The following is a 25,797-nucleotide window of genomic DNA, read 5'->3' as shown; positions in this document are numbered from 1 at the left end:
AAACTACAGAGACTCAAAGTGTCCAAACCGCACTATTTTTCTTATAGTTTTGCCCAGTCTTTCGTTTGTATGATAGTTGATGTCTTTTTGCTTGTTTTTTTAATGGATGAATCAAGGGTTTCTTTACTACTAGGGTGCGCTAAATCAGGATTCTACAACATGGTGCCCGCGTTAGCTCCCTACGATCACCAGAGTATCCTGCGGGGAGGTTTTGAAAATAGCTCACCAGTGATGGGTGATTGCAATTTTCGAGTAAATCGGATTTCTAACTGACATGGCGTTTTAATAGTATACTTAACTTTTATAGTTACAAACTGGTAATAAATTAGTAACAACATATTAAAAACATAATTTGTTATCTTAGAAATGTATTTTAGAATGGTAGCCCTTCGTGTCGATCATAATAAAAAGTAGCTCTCAGCTTAGAAAATGTTGTGACCCCTGTGCTAAATAATACACACTGACCCTTTAAATTCACTGTCAGTGACAACAACTCGACAAAAATATAGTGAGCAAGTGTGGCGCCAAATGCAATCTCAGTCAGTGAATAAAAACGGTGAAAACAGAAATTTTAGCTTTGATGCGGATCTGAACTTACTGAATTGATGGGGTCATATTTTGTGGATTTCTGTTGCTTAGTCTGGTGGTCCGGGGCTTCAGGCGGCCCCTGCAGGCGCCCGACTTGTGGACACTGAGGGACCAGGACTTGTCGGAGCGCATCATGTGCGAGCTGGACTCTGCCAAAGTGCCGGAACAAGTCAAGCAGCGGTGAGAAACTAACTGTTGAAAATACCTTTCAAAGCAGAAAAGTTTGAATAAACATTTAGAAAAATGTAATTCGCTAATATAGGAACACCATTGTTTTGATGAGTGACATTTATCTTTCAACAGAAAAATAATATCATACTTTGTTTTTTTTGTTCTTATTTTACTTAATACAGTAATACTGGTACTTTTGTTTTTTTAATCCTTGTCACATTTTATCTTTTTTTTCCTTTTTTCTTCTCAATAGTTTACTGGAATATTTTCTGTTTGCTTGCTTCTTCATGATGCAAACAGAAAAAATAGAAAATAAAATAATGACTACAATAAAAAAATAACATGAGCAAAATGTTTTCCTAACAAATAGAATGCTGTTAAATATGATTCCTTTATAAATGATTCTACTATCTTTTTTTCTTATTTGAAATTGCTTGTCCATAACAAAATTAGTCTGGTGGAAAAATATTTTTGACAAAAATACAATTATTAAAAATATTTAAGATGATTTAAAATAACCAAAATTATATTTTTACATATCTTTCCATTGAAAAATTGCTTATTGATCTTATTTCCGTTTTTTCAACAATCATGCAAGTTTTCTTATTGAACTTTTTAAATTTTAAATAAAAATTCACTTTTTAATTGGAAAATTTGCGCAGTGTTTTAATAATTTTTATAACCACAAGACTAATTAAAACCATTAAAAACAAAATAATGATCAAATAAATAAAATATGGATGTATATGTACATTTAAAAAAATACTGTCACGAGACGTGGCGGCGTGGAAGGGGTGACCGGACCCGAACAGAGGCAGGGGGCATGAAGGGAGAACTCAAATGCGTTGACGATCCATAAGTTTTATTTTATAAAATAAAAGTCGCCCAATACTCCGGGGCAAAACAGAACAACACAGAGTTCCTCCGGCACGAACTCAACAGGACAAGGCATAACAGACTAAACAGGACAAGGCATAACAGACCGGGATTGTGAAGAATGAGTAATGAACCAGCACCCGCCAAACCCAAAATCCAGCCTTAAATAGCAGAACAGAAATCAGCTGATCTGCTTCAGCTTGAGTTCGGGGGCGTGGCATACTGGTCGTCATGGCGACCGTGACAGAGCCCCCCTCTTAAGGGACAGCTCCCGAGGTCCCAAAAAAGAAAAAATTACTACCTCGCGCCCCGGAATGTTGACGATCGCGATTGGGGCAACCCTGCTCCCTCCTCCGAACACGCAGGAACGGGGAGAGGCAGGCGCCATCTGCGTCGGGCGGATCGGAATCGGCGCTCGGCAGGGGGGGTCTGGTGGCCAACTGGACAGGGGATGACAGACAGGCAGAACCGGCGAGAACAGGACAGATAAACAGGACAGGCGAGAACAGGACAGATAAACAGGACAGGCGAGAACAGGACAGATAAACAGGACAGGCCGATGCAGAAGAGTCGCACTCAGGACAGGCCGATGCAGAAGAGTCGCACTCAGGACAGGCCGATGCAGAAGAGTCGCACTCAGGACAGGCCGATGCAGAAGAGTCGCACTCAGGACAGGCCGATGCAGAAGAGTCGCACTCAGGACAGGCCGATGCAGAAGAGTCGCACTCAGGACAGGCCGATGCAGAAGAGTCGCACTCAGGACAGGCCGATGCAGAAGAGTCGCACTCAGGTCAGGCCGATGCAGAAGAGTCGCACTCAGGTCAGGCCGATGCAGAAGAGTCGCACTCAGGTCAGGCCGATGCAGAAGAGTCGCACTCAGGTCAGGCCGATGCAGAAGAGTCGCACTCAGGTCAGGCCGATGCAGAAGAGTCGCACTCAGGACAGGCCGATGCAGAAGAGTCGCACTCAGGACAGGCCGATGCAGAAGAGTCGCACTCAGGGGGGTCAGATTCAGAAGAGTCGCACTCAGGGGGGTCAGATTCAGAAGAGTCGCACTCAGGGGGGTCAGATTCAGAAGAGTCAGGCTCAGGGGTTCAGGTTCAGAAGTGGCGATTCAGACAGGACAGGCGGAATCAGAACAGGCAAGACATGAGAGAGTCAAAATCAGAACAGACAAGACATGAGAGAGTCAAAATCAGAACAGACAAAACAGGAGGAGCGGAGTCGGGCTGGCAGGCAGCGGAGTCGGAGTCGGCCCGACGGGCAGCAGAGTCGGAGTCGGCCCGACGGGCAGCAGAGTCGGAGTCGGGCTGGCACGCAGGGAAGACGGAATAGCAGGCAATCGGCACGGGAGTCGGGCAGGCAGGCATGAGAGTCGAACAGGCAGGCGTCAATTCTTCCCGGGACCCCATTCGAGGCACAGCAAGGGCCACGACGGGCGGGGCCGTGGTTCGAACGGGCAGGGAAGGCCAACTCAGTAGGCGCCTGCCGAACTGCGCTCTCCAGCTCTCCCAAGTCGCGCTGGGATCGTTCGCTGAGTTCTATTTGTTGGCTGGTTCATTATGTCACGAGACGTGGCGGCGTGGAAGGGGTGACCGGACCCGAACAGAGGCAGGGGGCATGAAGGGAGAACTCAAATGCGTTGACGATCCATAAGTTTTATTTTATAAAATAAAAGTCGCCCAATACTCCGGGGCAAAACAGAACAACACAGAGTTCCTCCGGCACGAACTCAACAGGACAAGGCATAACAGACTAAACAGGACAAGGCATAACAGACCGGGATTGTGAAGAATGAGTAATGAACCAGCACCCGCCAAACCCAAAATCCAGCCTTAAATAGCAGAACAGAAATCAGCTGATCTGCTTCAGCTTGAGTTCGGGGGCGTGGCATACTGGTCGTCATGGCGACCGTGACAAATACACTTCCAAAAAAACAATGTCTCATTACTTTAAAATATTATTGTTTTTTATTTTACTTTTACTTTTTTTTTACTTTTCAGCAATTTTGTTGTTTTAGATTTTGAAAATATGTATATTTCTTTATTTTACCAATTTGTTTACGAAACTTGTCTAACTATAGTTTTTATAGAATAAGCACTGTTGCAGGGTTAAAAAAAAATAACAGATCAATTTGGCACTAGGACTCACATATTAATTAGAATGGGGATGTAAAGTCTAACTTGAAGGAGGGGATTAAAGGGGTTTGACTGGCCCCTAAATGATTTACTGGTCTGCCCTTCTCAAAGCATTTTTTTTTCCATCCTGAAATTCTTTTTCTGGCCGGGACGAGTACAGACGGCCGTCAGTGTCATCAGAGAAAAGCTGTCTCCTGAGCAAGCCCCCAAAAAGGCAAAGCCACGTATCCCTTCTGCTGCGTTCTTTAGTGCGGAGCTTTGGACCCTACTTCCTGACGGGGACCTTTTGCCTGGTCCTGCATGATGCCTTCATGTTCGCCGTCCCGCAGGTGCTCAGGTCAGGCAGTTCCTATTTCTCATATTCTCAAGTTGACGTTAAACTCCCTTGAATTATTATCAAAATTGGGCATATATCAGTTTTCTACATGATAAAGAGTAAATATTAGCTCATGACAACCCTAGTAATAAAACGTTTTCAGGCGGAAAAAAAACATTAGCATTTAAGTGTTACAAGATCTTGTACACTGTCTAGTTCTCAAATATTTAAAATGGCGAAAGTGAAGTTCCATCAGCGCATTTTCTCTGCATATATGAACGCGTGTTGAAAATTTCATTTTGTGACTTGGAGCTTTAGCATTAACATCTGTGATGTTGGCCCTTCTTGACCACAGCCTCTTGCTGGGCTTCATGCGAGATGAGGAAGCAGCCTCCTGGAAAGGCTTTCTGTACGCCGCCCTGCTCTTCCTGTTGTCTTGCCTGCAGTCGCTGTTCAACCACCAGTACATGTACCGCTGCTTCACGCTCGGAATGCGACTCAAGAGCGCTGTCATGGCTGTGGTCTACAGGAAGGTACACCAACCAGTGCAGTGAAGGAAGAGATGTTTTGTTTTTTTTCCTGACCGGTGCCTTCCTTTCAGTGTCTGGTAATGAGCAGCGCCGCTCGCCGCCAGTGCACAGTGGGGGAAATCATCAACCTGATTTCTGTCGACACCCAAAAAATGATGGACTTTGTGGTGTACGTCAACAGCGTGTGGGTGGCGCCCATCGAAATTGCGCTGTGCTTCTACTTTCTTTCCAACGTAAGACAAATCATCCGTCTTGTCGGGTTGGGAGGAATCAGAGGTAGGAGTTGGTCTAAAATAATCCAGCCCGACCCGACTCAGGCCCATGGGTATGAAAGCCAGACTCAGCCCTAGCCCGAACAATCAACTTGATTTTCAGGACTGAGCACGAAGCAAACCCAAAATTTCACATTTTATTTTTGAGGATTCAGGAGGAGGAGAGGTGATTAATGATAACAATTTAAAGCTTTTCTTTTGTAACAAAATCTAAATTAAACACTGGGGCTGCATCAATAAAATTGATTAAAATCAATAATTAAAAGTGGAACTAGTTACCTCATTGATTCGTTGTGTTGCTTGATTTATCAGCCACTAAGCACATTAAATCAATGGAAGTATGTACATTGGATCTTGTTGATAAGTTGTAGGGTTGTAATACCCCAAAATGTATCATTTTTTTGTTTAACATTAACATTACAAACCATCACAAACAAAATTGACATGAAAAAGTCGAACACTGCAAAATTTAATATAGGAGGAACATTTTAAATGTGTTTTTCCGATTCATAGATTAATCCAAAGAATAATTGACTGATTCATCGATTAATCAAATTATAGTTAGTTGCAGCCTTATTCATCATGACTGTAAACATTTAGATATTTTGATATTTTTGTGTCTGCAGAGGTTACATTTACCTACAATTTTCCATCATTGATGGATTTTTGTAAAGAGTTGACAGAAAAATTGGGCCATAAACCACAGCAGCAATAGATCCTTAAGAATCTGGCGCGGCACTTTAGGAGAGAGAGGGGCAGAGAGAAAGAAAAACAATGATGGGTGGATAATCAACAGAGACAGGAGGGAGGTTTTTTTTTCTGTGGACCATGCAACGGTGTTTCTTGGACAGCATGGCCCTATCTACCATCCATCCATCCATTACCTGCAACGTTTATCCTTGGTAGGGTCCCAGGGGTGCTGGAGCCCATCCCAGCTCTCTTCAGGCAGTGGGCAGGGGACACCCTGAACTGGTTTGCCAGCAAGTCGCAGGGCACACAGAGACCGACAACTCACTCGCTCATTCACACATAGGGACAATTTGAACTGGCCAATTACCCGACATGCATGTTTTTCTGAATGTGGGAGGATGAGGAGAACAAGCAAACTCCACACAGGAAGGCTGGTAGCTGGATTGGATCCCAATACCTAGGAACTGTGCGGCGGACGCGCTAACCACTCAGCCGCTGTGCCTATCTACCATACACTTTTATAAACATATATTTATTTTTTTTAAACTCTGCAAGAGAGAAACCCCGCCCGACCCAGACGTAATGATTGACATTTTCGAGTTGGGCTTGAGAACTCACAATTTGATGTTTCATCGGCAGCTGCTCGGCTTGTCCGCCTTGGCTGGCATCGGTGCCGTCATCCTTATATTCCCTTTGAACGGGCTCATTGCCAAGATGAGAAGCAAGCTTCAGGTGAGGTGATGGACCAGGTGCTGATTTTGTCACTGGTGAGACCACCCGATGAAAGGTCGTTTCCCTCAGGAGGTACAGATGGACTTCATGGACGGTCGTATCAAGCTGATGAACGAGATTGTTAGCGGGGTGAAGATCCTTAAATTCTACGCCTGGGAGGACGCCTTCCTGCGACGAGTGGGCGTTCTGAGAGACGGTGAATTGGAGGCCCTGAAGAAGTCACAAGTTCTCTACTCTGTCTCGCTGGCCTCCTTTAACTCTTCCTCTTTCCTGGTGAGTCATTGCTTCCACTTTTGTACTCCAGTGAAAGTTCTTAAGACCTTACTAATATATAAATACATATAGTGATCCCAAATACTGATATCACATACCAGAAATAATACTAAAGGCTGATGGAGCGGGAGTCCTTTTGGGATGTAGAGCGACTCTAAGGAAGTTTTCCCAAGCGGCAGGGGTGTCAACCTCAGCATGGGCCTCTTTTCACAGATCTCCTTTGCTGTCTTCGCCGTTTATGTGCTGATGGACGAGCGTAACGTTTTGGACGCGCAAAAGATCTTTGTGTCTGTTGCTCTCATCAACATCCTGAAAACACCTTTGAGTCAGCTTCCTTTTGCCATGAGCACCACGTTGCAGGCCAGTCAGCAAGCGTAACACACTCACCTTACCGTCTCATCTAGCTCATTTCTAACTCAGTGGCCCAAACAGGCTATTGTTTCTCTCCGACGTTTGGGAAACTTCCTGGACCAAGATGAGCTCAAGTGGGACGATGTGGAGAAGCTTCCCCTTTCTGATGGTACGTAGCCAACCTGCCGCTCGCTGATTGTCATCCGCTACAAAAAATCTCTCCTCTTCAGATGGTGACGCAGTTCTGATCCAAGACGGACACTTTGCTTGGTCCTCTGACGGAGCCCAGTGCTTACAGGGAATCAATTTGAAGGTTGGGAATTTTCAGATTTTTACTGTCACAACAAAAATGGGTGTTGCGGTTTCAGGAGGTCAATAAATAATTTTTATAAATAATCGATTGACTAATCAATTTATAGAGGCAAACTTAATGTTTGCACTATGTGTTATATTGAATTTTTGAGACCAAACTTAAAGTGTACAAAATGGCGGATCTTATTTTCTTTTTTCCGCCTGGTCAACTGCTATCAGCATCTGTTAGTTTTTAACGCTTAAATCCAGCAAATGAAAATTTTATAAGCAGTACGCAGAATGGAAATATTGCCCCAAGAAGCTGTTGTTTGCCTCGGCACTCACACAGAACTAAGTGAAAGTTAGCAAAGCCCTCCTCCTTGGACACCGGCCCCCATAACAACCATTTCCCCATCTTTGCGTCGTGAGGAGGGAAGTATCCTGTGGTAAACTTAGGCTGTTTTGAATAAAAGTGATCTGATCATGGTTAGTTTTATGATTATAATACAGACACTGCCCGATTTACGAATGAGTTCTGGACGATCGTTTGTAAGTTGAATTTGTTCATAAGTTGCTTCGGTGCTATATTTTGCATGTTTAAGGTTTATATAAAATGAAAGGAAATGAAGTATGTTTGAGGCTTTTATAAGTAACCTGTATTGATTTGTTCTAAGAAATAAAAAAATCATACAATAAGGTGCTCTATAAAGATAAATAAAGTTAAGTTTAACTTACTTTTGGAAGATATGCTTCAAGAGGTCCTTCTCTGTGGTAAAAGGTGGCCGAGAAAAAGTGTACCGACTATTTTCTCAACCGCATCAAGCTTTCTTATTCCACTTTCAAAAGAAACATCTTTCCTCTTCTTTACACCAACCATATTGAATGGATGCACAAGATAATAAACAATAAAAATGTCAAAGTTCTTAGCGCGCTGGAGATAGTGTAGGCGCAGAGAGAAGATTCAGTCATTTGTAACACTTAATTAAATCATTATAAACAATTCAGAAGGCAAATGTTTTGACATCATTCATTATTTTGACTGATAAACAGACAAGGCCTAAAAAAACATTTTTTAAGATTTCCAATGGGCGAGGAAAGAAAAGGCTTTGTCAAAAGGAGGCGATGTCAAAAGTTACAAGTTCTCTACATGCGGTAGATTACGTCATTAAGCACATCAGAAAAATATCAGGTTGTCTCTCAATTATGCATTGTGCGTCAGTATGCCTCATCCGAAGGATCGTAACCAGCCATGTCAACATTTGAATGTCTCCTAAAGGTGAAGAGCGGGACACTTGTGGCCGTGGTGGGCCACGTCGGCTCGGGAAAGTCTTCGTTACTATCATCTATCCTGGGAGAGATGACGAGAAGGAGGGGTACCGTCATGGTCAGGGTGAGTTTTGCACCAAACAGTCAGTTTAAAAATTGGGGAAAAAAGCCAGTCTCAAGTTATTTAGGGGACAGGTGTCCTATAGAGGTTGGCTTAACCCACTCATCCCTTTTATCTTTTCAGGTGTTTTGTTAATTTTGTAATATGATGATGTTTTTTACCACTTACCTGAAAAAAAATGCATTAATAAAAACAAACTACAGACTTTGGACTGTGGGCTCGGGGCACCTTGGACTGGTTCACAGCAAATAATTTTACTGTGTGAGTTCTCATATTTTTATTAATTTTATCACTAGAGTTTTACTTGCAGAACCACCGTGCAAATAGACCAGTAAAATAACCCAAACTACTAAATATATATATTTAAAAACACTTGTATGTTAACATTTTTTTTCATATTTTGCTTGAAAATAAAATATCAGATCCTAGATTACCTGCCAAGTGAACTTTTGTTTCCAGATAATAAGAATTTTGATTGGGTATTTCATGATAGAAATACGTATACTTTTCTTCCTATTTTTATTTGGATTTTTAATCCCCAGTGACACAAACATAAAATAATTTCAGCTTGTACAATAATAATAATTCAGCATCCTAGGGGAGAAAATAATATAAGAAACAAACCTAATACTGTACAGCAGAAAAAAAGGGACAAAGAAAGAACAGAAAAACAACAGTCAAACCTGAACAGAGTGGATAGAGTAAATAGACCCATTTTCCCCCCTACTACCCCAGTGGTTAAGGGATATAGTCTGCATATTACAGCGTTTTGCCTTATTTATTATTTTAATTAGCACCACACTGCAAAAATTCAACTAAAAACGCTGATATATAAAAATATATTAAAAAACTATTTTTCATATAATTTTTTTCCCTATTTTTACTGGATTTTTTGCTTGCAGTTTCACACAACAAAGATTCCATTAAAACATTAAAAAAATGAATATAATGAGCATGTTTAACTTCCAAAAGAATAAGAACATTTTGTTTGAAAAGATTATTTTCTTTAATTTTGTACAGTGTGTATTTTTAAATTTTGGAACTGGAATTTATTGGGGGTGTGGATGGGACTCTATCAGGCTAAGTGACTCTTCAAGACACAGAAGCAAGTCTATTGTTATATCATTGTCTCAAGTTCTGCGCTTTTGAGGCTCATGTCAAATTTTGGGAGGCATTATGAACCCCGTTGTGTCTATTTGTTTTGGGATTTTGAATTTTCACATAAAGATTTAGATACAGTTTGTCACTTTGGTTTTGGCTGTGCACAGGGCTCTGTGGCATATGTTCCCCAGCAGGCCTGGATTCAAAACGCCACACTCGAGGAGAACATTTTGTTCGGTCTGGAGCGAAAGGAGAGCTGGTATCATCGAGTACTAGAAGCCTGCGCTCTGCTGCCAGACCTGGAAGTCCTCCCGGCCGGAGACGCCACTGAAATCGGGGAGAAGGTAGAAAGCCGAAGCCGTCTGATGCAGGAGGAACCCTGGTGACACGTTAAATTGTCCGTAGGGCCTGAACCTGTCCGGAGGTCAGAAGCAGAGGATAAGCTTGGCTCGGGCTGTGCACAGGAAGTCCGACGTGTACCTGCTGGACGACCCCCTCTCTGCCGTTGACGCACATGTGGGACAACATATCTTCGACCGCGTTCTTGGACCCAAAGGACTTCTGAAGAACAAGGTAGGGACAAGCCTTAAATTCAATAGTTTTGAGCTATTTTGGTGCCAAGGGAAAGATTGATTTTAGCCTTTCACCTATATCAAAATGTATGTTGGTATACATATGTAAGAAATATCAGTAAGATGTTTGATACAAAAACAGTAAGTGAACGTAATACTAAAGCAGGGGTGGGCAACCGACAGCTTGGGGGGGGGGGGGGGGGGGGGGGCATACACATACCCATACAAACGTCAAGCATTTTATTCCAGCCTGCCAAATGAAAACGGTAAAAATGTAATGATAATATGTACACACGGCTCACAGACCGCCACCGGGGCACCACATCACGAGGACTGGCCTGACCAAGCACAGCCTGGCAGTGCCCATCCCTCTCCACGTAGTTCTTTTTTTGGTAGGGGTATGCTGCCCTACATGAAACAGATAGTAATGGTTTCCATGGTCACCAGTAGCAGGATTAGCCTCCTGATCTGACTCAGATGCAGCATCTTCTTCATCTGTTAGCCATTGGTTCTCGGTGTTAAGGGTCTTCCCGCTTTTCAGAGATGAGCCGGACGTGTAACAATACTGATACTGGATTCTAAATTACTGTGGAAAAACGATTTTGTTCCAAAATGTTAAAAGTTTAAAATACAGCTAAGAGAAATAGTACGTCAAAAAGAGTGCATCACAAGAATCAATTACTATTGATTTATTTTGAGTACAATTGGAATAGAATGGAATAGAAATGTATACAGTTTATTGTCATTGTAACATGTCAAATGCACAACAAACTAAAAAGTATCATCCTGATGGTGCAAGATAATTTACAATGAGTAAAATACTACTGTGCAAAATAATCATTTAAAGTAATTGTATAAAAAAATAGTAAGTTAGAAATAAAAAAGGAAAGTCAAAAGAAGAGAAATAAGAAGTTAAGTTTAGTGCGCCAGGAGAAACATTTAGTATGTTTATTTTAAGTACTACTGTTTTATTACGTTAAAAAAGAGAAACCGTGAACCCTGAACAAATTGTGCTTTATGCATCACCCAGTTCTTTTATGTCTTGGCTGAGTTTGCATGTTAAAAATGGTTGTCTTCTTTGGCTACTGTTTTCTTTGTCTAGACGCGAGTGCTGGTGACCCACAGTCTGGGCCTGTCCTCCAGGGCCGACTTGGTGCTGGTGATGGAGGACGGCCGCATCTCGGAGATGGGCTCGTACCCGCAGCTGCTGGAGCGCAAAGGGGCTTTTGCTAAACTGATCCAAAACTTCAGCAGAAACCAGCCCAGGGAAAACCCTGCTCCCAAGCGCGGTAACAAAGGAACATCCGAGCATGTTGATAGATACTGAGAAATGTTTTTCTTGTTTGTCATTTCAGTCAGCAGGAGGTCCTTGTCCCGCTTGAGTTTCACTGACTTCTCTATTGATCTTTCTCAGGAGCAGCTCATCAGGTTACCTCTTTGACGTTGTTATTACTGTAAAACCCGTATTACAAAGCTCACCTGATTAGAAGTTGCATGCTCAAATTTAAAAGAGCTGTACGGAATTTGAAATGTTGACGTTTAATGGTTTGTGCCATCATCACAGCTTCTTTCAGATCCTTTTGATGGTGCGCGTGCAAGTACGTGCATCTTAGACGCACTCAAATAAACATCTTTCTTGGGGTTTGTGTTGGCAATTGGACTGTACTAGATACAGCCTTTTTCTCACCATTTTCCATGCTACACAAAAAAAATGCAGGGACGGGCAGGAAGTCATTCTCCGTCCCCTGCCCCTGTCCCCCTATTCCTCCAACCGAATGTTTTCCGCTTCGAACAGCTTTGCTAAAAGTAAGATAAAAGCATATAGGTGTGGTGGGGAAAAAAAGCATGTGTTGTGGAAAAGAGAAGCTTGCCGTTTTCTTCAGAGCTGACATGAAAAAAAAAGAATTAACCACACCGTATTTAAAACTGTAGTGTTCAAAATACATCCAAAAAGTAGCGGCTTGTAGTCTGGAATTTATGATACTTATCTTCTTTCCAACTTGTGACGCTTGTCTTGCTTGCAGTTGTGACATGAGTGGTGCCAGCTGTCAAGTGGTAGGAGTCCATGAAGACTTGCCTTCGGATTATTCCGGCAAACTCACCCAGGCGGACAAGGCTCATGTTGGGAGGGTGAGTGCTTTTGAAGTCCCAAAAATTAGGAATGAGCGGAACTAGGCAACGATCCAATCCAAGTAAGCACATGTCAGCATTGCTAATTACCTATTAGAGTTCGAACGATTATCGGACGGGACGATTATCGACAACAATATTTGCAAATTTGAAGGATATTGGTATCAACAGTTTTTTCTGTTCAACGAGCTGATTATTAAGTCTCATGAACACGAGACACTCTCTCTTTGGACCTACTCCTCCCCCTCCCCACCTTTTCTTTCCTGCTACCCACCCCGCTCTTTTTGATTGGATAAGCAACTAGGGGGAAAGCCAATAAAGCAGGATAGCGCTACAGCTCAGCTGACTTGTCCTGACATGCCTGTGCCTATCATAGAAAGGCGTGTTTATGATTAAGAGAGCTTAAAAAGTGTAGTAAACTTGTTTTAAGGACGTACGTTTAGGTGGAGACTGATAAATCAGCTCTTACCATAACATTAGTTTGGTAATCTGGCTCTAAAACAGGAGTACCCACACTTTTCAATTCGCGAGCTCCGTGGAAATTCTGTTTTAATTTTTGTTTAAGTGAATTTAAGTCTCGTTGGTTGTATTGTATTCATTTATTTAGGCTATTGTAAAAAGTTTCTGGGAGCTATTTACAATTTTATGTACCTTCATACGAGTTGCTGCAAAGCCTAATTTTGTTTCCAGCTCTGTTAGTTTTGGTTTAAGTAATAGATTACTTATATTACTTGTGTTAAAATTTCAATCTATTTACTATTAAAAAGGTTTCAGAAGGCTATCAACATTTTATTTGAATTTATAACAAATATTCTTTTTTTTCTTTTCGCATTAATCAAAATGTCTTATGCCCAATTTTTAAGCTTTCATAGCAAATGAATGTCAGCTCCAAATATCGGTTAATGGCCTCCTCCTAATACTAATAATGGGTATCGATGCTGAAAATAACCCATATCAGTTGATCCCAAATACCAATCCGGTGCCAATACTTTTTGTTTGGAAATCTCATCATCATAGGGCAGCACGACGGCTGAGTGGTTCGCGCTCCGTGGCACAGTTCTGAGTTCATGGGATCAAATCCAGCTACCAGACTTCCTGTAGGAAGTTTGCATGTTCTTCCCGTGTGTGTGCGGGCACTCTGCTTTCTTCCCACATTCCCAAAACATGCATGCCAGGTTAATTGGCCCTCTTAATGAGCGAGTGAGTTGTCTCTGTGTGCCCTGGGATTGCTGGCAACCAATTCAGAGTGTCCCCTGCCCACTGCGCAAAGACAGCTGTGATGGGCTCCAGCTCCCCCGGGACCCTACTGAGGATAAGCGGTCTAGATAATGGATGAATGAATGTCATCATCATTGAATAATTCAACCCTCACCCCTGATGATTATGATAAACACAGCTCAAAGAATTTAGGCACTAAAAATGTAACATTAAAAAACAAATTACACTTCAAACTTTAACAATATAAATATAAATGAATAGATATTGCATTCCAACAAAAACCCAAGAGAGTCAATGTAACGAAAACAAAAATACTGTATAACAATGTCAACTGTAAAACTAACATACATTCCATTGCACAACATTTAAAAAAAGAACGTCATTAATGCAAATAAAGTGTCAATTGTCTCCCATTTCTCTGTTGCCATTTTGAAAACAGAAATACCGTTTTTTGTTCAGAAACATGAACATGTTTACATTTTGGGTTGCAGCTTTTTGCTCTCTGCAGGGTGAGCTTTTTATATTTTTTATATTAGTTTGTGGTGTTGTCAAAATAGCAGACACACAAATTACACTTGGCATTCTCTTTTTCTATAGTTGAAGAAAAGGTTCACACTGCGCTGCGCTTTCTGTTTGCTTCTGTCATCTTTAGCTTCTGGTAGGGTTGGACGCAAAGATTTTGCCCTCTCATCTCCCTGGTAGGTAGGTGTGTGCCTGCCAGTCACCTACTTAGGCATACATTTAGAGAATAGCTGAGGGCACTGGGTGAGAGACAGGGATGCGCTATCTTCATATAGAAGCAACACTTTAAGGAATTGGTGGCAGAGTTAAGTATCCGTCCCAGGACAATATCATCGAACTTGCTTGATTATGCATAATATCGATATTTTGATTCATCCGCCCTCCCTTAATGAAAATAGAAGTGGACCTTGACACATTGCCTCATGTGTTGCCCGCAGGTCAAGCTACGGGTTTACGGCGACTACTTCCGCACCGTGGGACTGACTTTCATCATGACCATCATCTTCCTGTGCGCCTTCCAGCAGGCCGCCTCGCTAGCGTACAGCTACTGGCTCAGCCTGTGGGCCGACGACCGGCCAGTCAATGGCACACAAGTGGACCACCTCCTCAGGCTTAGCGTCTTTGGAGCTCTGGGTTTGACTCAAGGTATCACAGCTTTTTCCTTTTTTTTCGCAAGATCAATTGTTTTGATTTTGCAGGAGATGAGTACAGGAAAAATGTCTTACTGACTTTTTTTTTTTCAGTCTGCCAAATTCTATTTAGTATTTCCAAGCCTTTTTTTTCATAAAGTAGTAGATAACATCATCTGGAGGGACGAAAACATGACCAACTTGGATGCCGAGGTGCTTAACTAGTTTGGGTGTTTGAGCATTTGAGTTTGCCATGGTCAATTTTTCTGTGTTTTTTGCTACTTTTTCCTTTTTTCTTTTCTTTGTTTTTGTGTATATGTTTGTCGCCGGATATGACCAAGATGGATGGATGGGTAGATAGACAGACAGACGGACAGACAGACAGACGGACAGACAGAAAACTACTTAAGTAAGCAAAACTATTTGCAATCTGAACAAGGTTTCTGTTTTCGACACCGCAGTCTAGCACCACGGTCTGCAACCACCGGGCAATGGACTGGTTCTGGGCCATGGGTCGTTTGATAGGGGGCTGCACAGAATGAAAAAAAGGGCAATTTTTGCCTATACTGTATTCATATGTGAATACACACATTTTTTTCACCCCCAAAAACCTTGAAGTTTAGGTGCATGTTATAGTCCTGAAACCACCACATTATAAGGCGCACTTTCAAATTCCTGTCCAATTTGGGTTTTTTAGGTCAGCCTTATAGTCCAGAAAATATGGTACTCTTGTATGTGGATTTACATTGACGTCTCAGAAAATATAGCGAAATAAGCTTGAAGTGGGATTTTAAGGGCAATGCGTGTTTCTAGGTGTTGCCATGTTTGGAACAACTCTGGCCGTGGCTCTAGGTGGAATTGTGGCCTCGCGTCACCTTCATGCAGACCTGCTCCACAACGTGCTGCGCTCACCCATGTCCTTTTTCGAGACCACGCCGAGCGGCAACCTTCTCAACCGCTTCTCCAAAGAGATTGACGCCATTGACTGCATGATTCCTGAAGGCCTCAAGATGATGCTGGGCTACCTGTTCAAGCTCCTGGAGGTGTGCGTCATCGTGTTGGTAGCCACGCCCTTCAGCGGCCTGGTGCTTTTGCCGCTGGCCGGCCTTTATGCCTTCATCCAGGTGAGCTTTTTTTTGTCTTGCTGGTGCCATTGTTGATGTCAACTTTGATGAGATTCTCATTGCCATTCTTAACACGCCGCCTTGCAGAGCTTCTACGTGGCGGCCTCGTGCCAGCTGCGACGGCTGGAGGCGGTCAGCCGCTCGCCCATCTACAGCCACTTCAATGAGACAGTGCAGGGCGCCTGCGTAGTCCGAGCCTTCGGCGAACAGGATCGCTTCGTGCAACTGGCTCACCGGCGCATAGACAAGAACCAAGAGGCTTATTTCCCTCGGTTCGTGGCCACCAGGTAAATTTGACCCTGTTGAAGTTCAGCTTGTGAAGGTCGTGCTAGCTTACTGTATCTATTAATGTAGAACGCACACTCGTGTATAACACGCACGCCTAATTTTTGATTGAAAATCAGTTTGAAGTGTGTTTTCAATTCTTCCCAAACAAAGCATTATAAGCGACAAACTTTGTGGAATACGTGCGTCCATGATGAAAATAATTAATTGAAAACGTGAACTATGAACACAATACTGTACTAATATAAAATTTACAATGTCCTTTATTCTCCAATTCATCATTAGATACACCAGAGTTGTACCCCACACCATGCTACTTTGCGTTTATATCCTTCCAGACGACTTTCTGTTTTCTCTGTTGTCTTTAACATTTGTCTCTGGTAGTGTGACAACAATTCTGTGATAATGATATAAAACCTAATGCTTTTTATACGTCATCGATATCAGTGGTGCGTTGGTGGTTAGGATGCGGATCTCTCACCGCTGCAGGTTCGATTCCCGTTGCTTCAAATATTTTTCGATTGTCACCAGCGCATTTTGTCGCCTGATCAATCTTTGTACATATACTGTAATATACTACCATAAACCTCTTGTATAACACAAAACCAAGCTTTGAGTTTTATTTTTAGAAAAAAAGAGCGTTTAGTTTTATATATATATATATATATATATATATATATATATATATATATATATATATATTCATATGCACTTTTTACAGTTTAGGGTGCAATCAAACTACAGATAGAAATGAAAACAACTACTTGAAATAAGAATATTTTCACAAACTAAACTCAGAAACATGTTCAATGTTCTTTTTATATTTTAATTGTGATTTAAAAGCTTGATGAGCGTGCCGAATGACTCTTCAAAAAAAATCACATGACAACAATTTAGCTGAGGTGGGATGAATATGAAACTGATAGTATACAACTATCCACGTTTGCAAAAGTTCATCCCAATTGTATTGGATGATATTTCCGCAAACTAACTTGAATTGATGTGTGTCAGATGGCTTGCTGTCAATCTGGAGTTTTTGGGCAACCTTCTGGTTCTTGCCGCCGCCATCTTCTCGGTGCAGAGTCGGGACCAGCTGAGTCCAGGTGTCGTGGGTCTGGCGCTGTCCCACTCGCTTCAGGTTTCAAACACACAACGTCTCAGTGCTGCTTTCGCTCACAGGGAGTCCAGGATCACGTTAGCGTTTTTTGTGGCACAGGTGACCGGGATCCTCAGCTGGATAGTTCGATCGTGGACCGACGTAGAGAACAACATTGTGTCGGTGGAGCGGGTACAAGAGTATGCTGACACGCCCAAAGAGGTTTGCTGCCGTGCGTCACGAGCACTGTTGGGAACGTCACAGAAAAACAGTAATTAGTTACAATTACGAGTTACTTCATTTAATAAGAAATTCTGTTAGATTGCTGACACGCAAAAGTAGTGCGTTAATCTGAAATTAACTATCTAGTTACAAATTACTGTCTATGTTTGAATCTGACTCCCTAAAACAGCTTTTCCCCAAGCATGATGTACTTTACAAATTGGATGAAAAGACAAAAATTCAGCACTCTTTTACCACAATTTCTGTCCTCACATTTTCCCCATTGATATAGTTGTTCCTGTACTAGCCACACCCCTGCCCAACGTGCTGCCTACTATTTGCTATCAGTGACCCACAACTAAATATTTGCGTATAAACTGACCCCGATTTCAGAATTTTATTTAATAGTTGTAAATACAGCTTGGATGCGGGTATATAAACAGTAAGGAGAATATCTCCATAAGGAGAAATTCAGCATCCTTGTGCTCTGGTTTTGAGAAAGCTTTACTATATCTATATTCAGTGATATTACTGCTACACTTCTCAATCGTTGCTGGCAGATTAAGAAGAAGAATAGAATGGAATTTACTTTTATTGTCATTCTTTGTAACCATGCACACAGAACAAATTGTTGATACACCTGACCCGCACATTTAAACTGTAGCGAGCCGATGCAGCCGCAGCCAAACAGGGCGCAGCCATTTTAGACCCAACTGCTGTGTTGGGAGTCATTAGGTGACCAAACCCCCCAATTCCAACCCTTAATGCCGAGCGCCAAGCAGGGAGGCAATGAGTACCAATGTTGTAAGTCTTAGGTATGACTCGGCCGAGGCTTGAACCAGTGACATCCCGGAGCGGGCGCCCTACCATCTAGGCTACCAAGCTGGTAACAGATGTATGTTACATTGTGAGCATAGGGGGAACAGTTGGCAATCAGATGACAATGTTATTCATGATCTGCTTTTACTAAGTAGCGAAATACGCACCACGTTGTAACGACTTACAAAATTTATTAATAACACGTTACAGAGAAAAGTAATTGCGTTGCAGAAAGGTATTCCCTTGTAATGCGTTACTACACTAGTCATGAGCGGTCTATTTTAATAATGTCTACCAATACAATTTGCCACCCATCAGGCAGCTTGGCTCACAGAGGGCACTCATCTCGCGGGTGATTGGCCGACAACAGGCAGCATCCAGTTCGAGGACTACGGGCTGCAGTACCGGAAAGGTCTAGACTGGGCCTTGAAGGGGATCACTGTTGACATAGAAGACAAAGAGAAGGTGATTGAGAGGGGCATCAAATAACTTTTGGAGCAACTTGGTTTTTAATTTTTTTGGTCAGTTCAGCTCAACGGACAAGTACGCTATTCATATTCAAAGGTTGAGTGCATGGTTTGAGGTGTCCTTAAGCCTGGTGTCAAAACTGACTTCATGGGTTTTTATTCTTCAAAATCTGTGAGAAAATGTGAATCAAAAGTGACAAATGAACATGTCAAAAATTAAATGACTGTTTTTGTGTATATGCAAATACATAAACTTTAACCAAAATTAAAGAAAGGTCTTTATTTGCAAAAATGCATTGATTTAGATAGGGGTCATTTTCGACCCCACTCATAGAAGAAGAACCTGGTCATGCACCCAAGGGTTAAAAAAGTTTGAATCTCAATATTTTCTGCCTTAAGGATGTGTTTAAAATTCCCAACTGAGTTCAAAGAGCCCTTATACTTCATTTTTACTTCCCCTATCTGCCTTTATCTTACTTTTAGCAAAGCTGGTGGATGCGGAACACATTAAGTAGGAGGAATGGGGGTGGGGAGTGAAGAGGGACGTCATGCTTGTCAAACAACAAAGTTCCAAATTCCGTACAACTCTTTTATTAAGGGCCCGGTCACACAGCCGTTTGCGGCTGAATCACGGCCAGAAATTTCTGCCTGTGAGGCGGACGCTATTGGACGCTTTGAGATCGCCATACAGACGAGATACAGCAGTGTTTAACACGCGGTCGGAAATTCGCGCGCGGGTGGCAGCGCGAAAAAGTTTTGCGCTGCTCAATTCTTTAGAGCGCGGGTACACAGCCTTTCACGGGCGTATCGAAGCTGAACCACGGCCAGAAATTTCTGGCCGTGAAGCAGACGCTGTTGGGCGCTGTTGGACGCTTTGAGACCGCCATATAGACGAGATACAGCAGTGCTTTACTCGCGGTCGGAAATTCACACGCGGTTGGCCGCGCGAAAAAGTTTTGCGCTGCTCGAAACTTTTGCGCTGCTCAAAACTTTGAGCACGTGTTTTGCGTAGGAGTCGGATTTGGGCACAACAGGGAGCTGTTATACCTGTGGTCCACACGAGAAAGTGACGCGAAAATGACGCGATGAGGACGCAGAACAGTCGCTGGCGTCTGTTTTGCGGGCATACCACCGATAAACAGCGGGTTGGCCAATTTTGCGCATTTTCCATCGCGGGCAACCATGGGCAAAAAAAACCCACAAAATTTTAGCCGTGATTCAGCCGCAAACGGCTGTGTGACCGGCCCCTAAGATACCAAAATTATACAATTTGATAATTTATTAATTGCCTGCAAGTTTTCAGGCAAAATATAGCATAATAGCCTCCTTACCAGTCGTAAATGTGGAAGCGATAAGTGCATTTATTTAATTTGAGTTTTTGTGTCCAATCACTCTTAAAGGGACAGTGTGTATTATTTAGTGCCTCTTAGGGTTAAAAAAAACCCCCGCAAAAGGCTGGGCCAAAAATGGTCAGAAAAGGGTGCAATTTGGACACTTTAAGTCTCCGTAGTTTGTTTTCTTTCTTGTGGTTTGTTGCATCCGTTTTCAGTTGCACTACACAATAGAGTGACATCTATTGGTCAAATCATACACACCGACCCTTTAATAAAATTGTGACAACATAGCAACTTTACAACATATATAATTAATTTCCTGTTTGAGCACTAATACTGGACTAATGCTCCCATGATTGATTGTTGGTAGGTGGGCATCGTTGGAAGAACAGGAGCAGGCAAGTCGTCCTTGGCTTTGGCACTTTTTCGCATTTTGGAAGCAGCGAGCGGTCGCATCTGCATCGATGAAGTGGACATTGCTCAGGTCGGCCTCCAGGACCTACGCTCCAGAATCACCATCATTCCTCAGGTGAACACAACCGTAACTCACTTGGCCGCTTCTACGAAGTTTGCTAGTTCCAGGCTATAAATGAATACAAATATTTTTATTTTCAAAATAAGTAAGAAAATTAGACCAGCTGTTAAATAATTAAGTCAAATTTGATCGGATATTTAATAGTTTTCTTTTTTTACTGTACCGTAAATTCCAGACTTCAAGGCGATCCTTTTTTTTTTAATTTACAATTTAAACACCGCGGCTTACAATGTGTTGAGGCTCATTCATCCTTTTTTCGGATGCACGCTGGGCCCTTTCCACAGATCTCAGCGCACCTTTGTGCACGTGGCTTTTATTCAGGTCTGCTCTGTAGCCCAGAGTTTAGGGTCATTGACTCTATCAGCCTATTTATTTAGTGAATATCCACTTAGGTGCAAAAAACCTTGTATGTTTGTGTCCCCCCCTTACAGGATCCAGTGCTGTTTTCCGGCTCCCTCCGGATGAACCTGGACCCCTTTGACGATTGCTCGGACGAGGAGCTGTGGCGTGCGCTGGAGCTGGCTCACCTCAGCGGATTTGTGGAAGCGCTGCCCGACAAACTACAGTATCAATGCTGTGAAGGAGGCGAGAACCTCAGGTAAATTCACCCATTTCACAGAGTCACTGCAGCAGAAAAACAGATAGGAGCGCACTGTAGAATTGCATCTTTTTCCTCCTAAGGTGTACCTAGACATTTTTAAAAGTACAGTTAAATAATTGATGGGAGATTTTCTTTAGGCAGCACGGCGGCGCAGTGGTTAGCGCGTGTGCGGCACAGTTCTGAGGTCATGAGATCGAACCTTCCTGTACAGATTTTGCGAGTTCTCCCCGTGCTTGCGTGGGTTTCCTCCGGGCACTCCGGTTTCCTCCCACTCTCCAAAAACATGCATATCAGGTTAATTGGCCATGACAGTTTTGGCCCAAAACGTTCTTTTAGGTTCTAGTCGAAGTTATGTGCCTCCTCTTGGGTCAGCTTGGGCTTCCCCTAGAAGCCAGTCACCAAACTGGGACCCACGGCACTATGCCCACCTAGAGTCCAACGTGGATGCATATAACCAGAATGAAGCCAGAGAACGCTATTTGTCTTTAGCGTCAAGGGGCTGAACCCAACAATCCAAACCAGCAGCCTGGTGGTAGAGTGTACAATGGAGTTGCAGTTCCTTGGTCCCGAGAACAAGTGGTGACGAGTTGCCCTCCATGTCCTGATTGCCCCAGAATTCCTCCTTCCTGCCCAGTACCTGAGCATTGCCCTCGGGCTTACTGCGTGCCTGAATATTTTCCTTGCCCGTGCAATCAAATGTGCTGCAAGCGTAGTCGCAGGTGCCGCAGCTGGAAACCTTGGTAGTCTCTCCTGTGCTTAATGTCTGAAGTATTTGATATCGGCGTACATGGAAAGAAACCTGAAATCCTGGAATTATATTTTGGGGGCGGCAGTAGCTCAGGAGGTAGAGCGCTCGTCTTGGGGTCAAGGGATCCCAGTTCGAATCCCGGCTTGTCTGTGTTACATGTCAAAGTGTTCTTGGGTAAGACACTGAACCCCTACTACCCCCAATAAGCAGGTTAGCGTCTTACATGGCTACATTACAAGGCCGCTATTGGGAAATGTGAAGCACACTGTAAAGCGCTTTGGGAAGTCATTGACTTGAAAAGCGCTATAGAAATGCAGATCATTTCATTTCATCCCTAGCAGTCACGTGCAGTGAGGGAAGGCAGGTGAGGCAGGTGAGGCATAGCCTCATCCGTCTTCACAATTAGAAATATATATCAAATGGTTATTTTGATACAGTGTATGTAAGTTCTTTCTCATTTAACTTTACAATTTTTGGATTTTCTTTTTCCAAATTGCTGAATTTTCACATTACATTTTTAATATTATAAAAACAATTAGTTTGTAATGTGTTACTTAGGTGAGTGTCTGCAAAAACTGAGTGAGGCATGCAATTTTCTTGCCTCATTGCAAAGGGAAATTGTGAAACCAAAAATTCTGATTTGGAGCTAACCTCAGCCCCAAACAATATAATTAGTCATAGTATTAGCAAGCTAGCAGCAAGTCAAGCCATCCAGTATTTCCTTCTTGTTGCATGGGTCTTTTTCATAATGGAGGACTAATATTGATGCTTTTATTCAAAAAGAGCAGCGAAAAGATTTATTTATAAGTTAAGGTAAGACATTAAAATGTTTTTTTTTTCAATCAAAACCTACAAACTCCACTGTACATCAGTGATCCCTTTTTATAAGTGCCCAAAATCATGTGTGTGCATCTGTGTGCAGTGTTGGCCAACGCCAGCTTTTGTGCTTAGCACGAGCTCTGCTCAGGAAAAGCAAAATCCTCCTCCTGGATGAAGCCACGGCTGCCGTGGACCTGGAGATGGACCAGCTGATCCAGTCCACCATCCGCACTCACTTTGACCACTGCACCGTCCTCACCATTGCCCACAGACTCAACACCATCATGGACTGTAACAGGTCAGAAGAACACCAACCGTGCTGCCTCGGCTCAAAATACTGTGAATTCCGGATGACAAGGAGCGACTTTTTTTACATTTTAAACACTGCAGGCTTCAATACGATGCAGACTTTTTGAAAACAAACTGATTCATTAATTTTTTGCGAGACGGATCGTCACAAGAGTGTAGGCGGCGAGGTCGGACGTATTCTGGGCTTTTCTCCCCGGCTGCAGTGCCCGCATCATAGCAGCGGCGCTCTATGTCTAGGGGCACGGCACGTCACCAGCGGGTCACCTCGGTCGGCGCCTGGAAGGTGACTTAGAACTGGTGCGGACCAGGCCAATCTAACTGTTATATTAAACAAAGTATAGGAAGGACATGCGGCTGGTGATGACTCAATGGGATTTCTGCCAAGTGCTCTGAATGTCTATCTATCTATCTATCTATCTATCTATCTATCTATCTACCTTGGTCATATCCCTCAAGAGGGTGACCGACAGAAAGACAAACATATACAATAACAAAGAAAATAAAAGGGAAAAATAGCAAAAAACACACACAAATATTTTTGGACCATGGCCAACCCAAATGCCCAAACACCCAAACTAGTTAGGCACCACGACACCTAAGTTGGTCATGGTCATGCTTTTAATGGAATTAGTGACACACATGTATGGATGAACAAGATTCCCACTGTCCCTATAGAGTAAGATCAAAATCTTAGAATCAGCGGGGACATGTCTCGTACAGAAAACTAACAATTTGTTTGCTGTCAATCTCAATCATCTCGTGCAGCAGTCAATATTAAGTAAATTTTTATTATTATATACAAAGGAGTGCACCAAAAACATTTTCAAAACTCAATGTAGTGTACTGACTAAATTTCAGAAGCTCATAGAACCACAACAGCCTGTACACTTGCTGTGCCATGCGTCTGAGCTTAAGAGCTTTCCCACTCCTTGCGCACATGATAAACTGATAGAGAGGAGACCAAGTATTGCTACATAAAATAAATCTTTATGCCTGCTGAACTAGTTAATAACTTAGGTGTGGTATGTAATAATTATCGGGCTGACAGTTATCAGACCGATCACAACCTAATATGATGTCACAGTTTTTGCCCCAATCAGAAATATATACCTTATAATCAGTCACCTGCTGCCACACTAAAGTACTCAATCAGCCGACACCACTTGTTAGAGAGATTACAAGAATTCATGTATAATGATTTTTATCGCTCTATGATTGATATTGACTGCTGCGTTAGTTGAATGAGATTGACAGCGTCGGACAAAGTGTACAAACATGTGTCTTAATCACAGCGCAATGTATTTATTTTCTGTACTAAACATTTCCCTGCTGATTTTTTCAATGTAAGAAATGGACGTGAATGAATTCATTTCTAATACTGTTTAGCCCGAAGCTTAAACAGCCAGTGCGGCTTGTAGGAAAACAAAGTTGCGTTTCTTCCTTAGATTTGCGCATGCGGCTTATAATCAGGTGTGCTCTATAGTCTGGAATTTACAATAATTAACCTCAAAATTATGGAAGGCTGATTAAAAAGTATTTTGACTTATACATTTTGGGTCTTGGCAGCACCCTTTTTGCAGGGTAAGCAGTGCTTTTTGAGCCTCTGTTTTGTCTTACAGGATCTTCGTGATGGAGCGTGGTGCTATCGTGGAGGTGGACGCCCCCATGCGGCTCATTCAGCAACAGGGGCAGTTCCATCAAATGTGCCAGCAGGCTGGATTGCTCTGATAGCCGTCGCCAGAAAGTACACGTCAAATAAATTGGAGGCAGCGCAAAATCACGTCTTGAAATGTACCCCTTAAACACAGAAACGAACCATATTTTATGGAATCTTAAGGCGCACCAAAAAAAAAACAACCCCAGATTGGCCAGAAATTAAAATGCAGGCAAAATCCGAAATATGTTACCAATAATTGTGCAATCATTGATCAGTCGATATATTTCATAGCTGATCACAATTGGTGGTAACAGATATTGAACTGAATCCTAACCACCTGGCCACTAGGGACAAGGATGGTTGTTCAAAATTTACATAACATTGGATGCATTGGGAATCGAACCCAGATCACGGCAAGGAGAGTGCTGGAAAGTATTTTAAAACCAGTATACAATTTTGTTTGACTTTTTCTCAGCTCCAACTAAGCATTGTAAGTGACAACTGACTTGAATACCTGCAGCCATGCTTTTTTTATATCTTTAAGTATGACTGATTTACCTACCACGATGCCTTTCTCTTCATTCAGTTCAGAAGAACTGAATATCTTCCCGCATTTCCTTTTTATTTATTTAGTTCAGAATTTCGTGCGCTTCCTAAAGACTCTGCGTGTCGTCGATAACTAGGTCAGTGGACCCAAATCTTTTCAAGCTAATGCCTTATGGTCTGTATTCCTTGTGATCGAGTGGATAATTATCCGCCGCGCTCGCTGCCGAATTTCGAGTTTGATTCCCATTGCAACCAATGTCATGCAATTCTCAGCAGTATTATATACCGACTGATCGATAATGCACAAATATAGAATAGAATAGAATAGAATAGAATATGCCTTTATTGTCATTGTTACAACATGGGATATGCTGTGACAACGAAATTGGACGACTCCAGTTCCACATTTACAGTGAGGATAAGGAAACAAAGGAACAAAGAACTAACT

At 42.5% G+C, this 25,797-nt stretch overlaps 1 protein-coding gene across 3 annotated transcripts in view; it reads left to right on the top strand.

Annotated features, from left to right (window-relative positions):
• The window catches only part of LOC148350429 (ATP-binding cassette sub-family C member 1-like), a 35,056-nt gene extending 9,259 nt beyond the window's left edge, over positions 1 to 25,797 (top strand). For 2 of the 3 annotated variants that reach the window (XM_088319913.1, XM_088319914.1), the window contains 25 exons: positions 640 to 768; positions 3,934 to 4,110; positions 4,445 to 4,622; positions 4,691 to 4,852; positions 6,221 to 6,313; positions 6,383 to 6,586; positions 6,800 to 6,946; positions 7,019 to 7,106; positions 7,168 to 7,250; positions 8,505 to 8,618; positions 9,884 to 10,060; positions 10,122 to 10,289; positions 11,391 to 11,577; positions 11,644 to 11,716; positions 12,313 to 12,418; positions 14,596 to 14,803; positions 15,601 to 15,911; positions 15,999 to 16,198; positions 17,208 to 17,334; positions 17,413 to 17,514; positions 18,652 to 18,798; positions 20,505 to 20,663; positions 21,101 to 21,267; positions 22,941 to 23,135; positions 24,766 to 25,797. In XM_088319913.1, coding sequence (XP_088176039.1) covers positions 640 to 768; positions 3,934 to 4,110; positions 4,445 to 4,622; positions 4,691 to 4,852; positions 6,221 to 6,313; positions 6,383 to 6,586; positions 6,800 to 6,946; positions 7,019 to 7,106; positions 7,168 to 7,250; positions 8,505 to 8,618; positions 9,884 to 10,060; positions 10,122 to 10,289; positions 11,391 to 11,577; positions 11,644 to 11,716; positions 12,313 to 12,418; positions 14,596 to 14,803; positions 15,601 to 15,911; positions 15,999 to 16,198; positions 17,208 to 17,334; positions 17,413 to 17,514; positions 18,652 to 18,798; positions 20,505 to 20,663; positions 21,101 to 21,267; positions 22,941 to 23,135; positions 24,766 to 24,874 — 3,811 coding nt within the window. In that variant the 3' untranslated portion in view covers positions 24,875 to 25,797. Of the gene's footprint in view, positions 1 to 639; positions 769 to 3,933; positions 4,111 to 4,444; positions 4,623 to 4,690; positions 4,853 to 6,220; positions 6,314 to 6,382; positions 6,587 to 6,799; positions 6,947 to 7,018; positions 7,107 to 7,167; positions 7,251 to 8,504; positions 8,619 to 9,883; positions 10,061 to 10,121; positions 10,290 to 11,390; positions 11,578 to 11,643; positions 11,717 to 12,312; positions 12,419 to 14,595; positions 14,804 to 15,600; positions 15,912 to 15,998; positions 16,199 to 17,207; positions 17,335 to 17,412; positions 17,564 to 18,651; positions 18,799 to 20,504; positions 20,664 to 21,100; positions 21,268 to 22,940; positions 23,136 to 24,765 lie in introns of those variants that run through there. The other variant, XR_015847088.1, reaches the window with a different exon arrangement.

The sequence above is a fragment of the Urocampus carinirostris genome, chromosome 16 (genome assembly GCF_059441175.1).
Source record: "Urocampus carinirostris isolate Australia breed hairy pipefish chromosome 16, RoL_Ucar_1.0, whole genome shotgun sequence".
Classification (NCBI taxonomy): domain Eukaryota; kingdom Metazoa; phylum Chordata; class Actinopteri; order Syngnathiformes; family Syngnathidae; genus Urocampus; species Urocampus carinirostris.
Note: the sequence above shows the minus strand (reverse complement) of the source record. Positions and strands in the feature narration are given on the sequence as shown.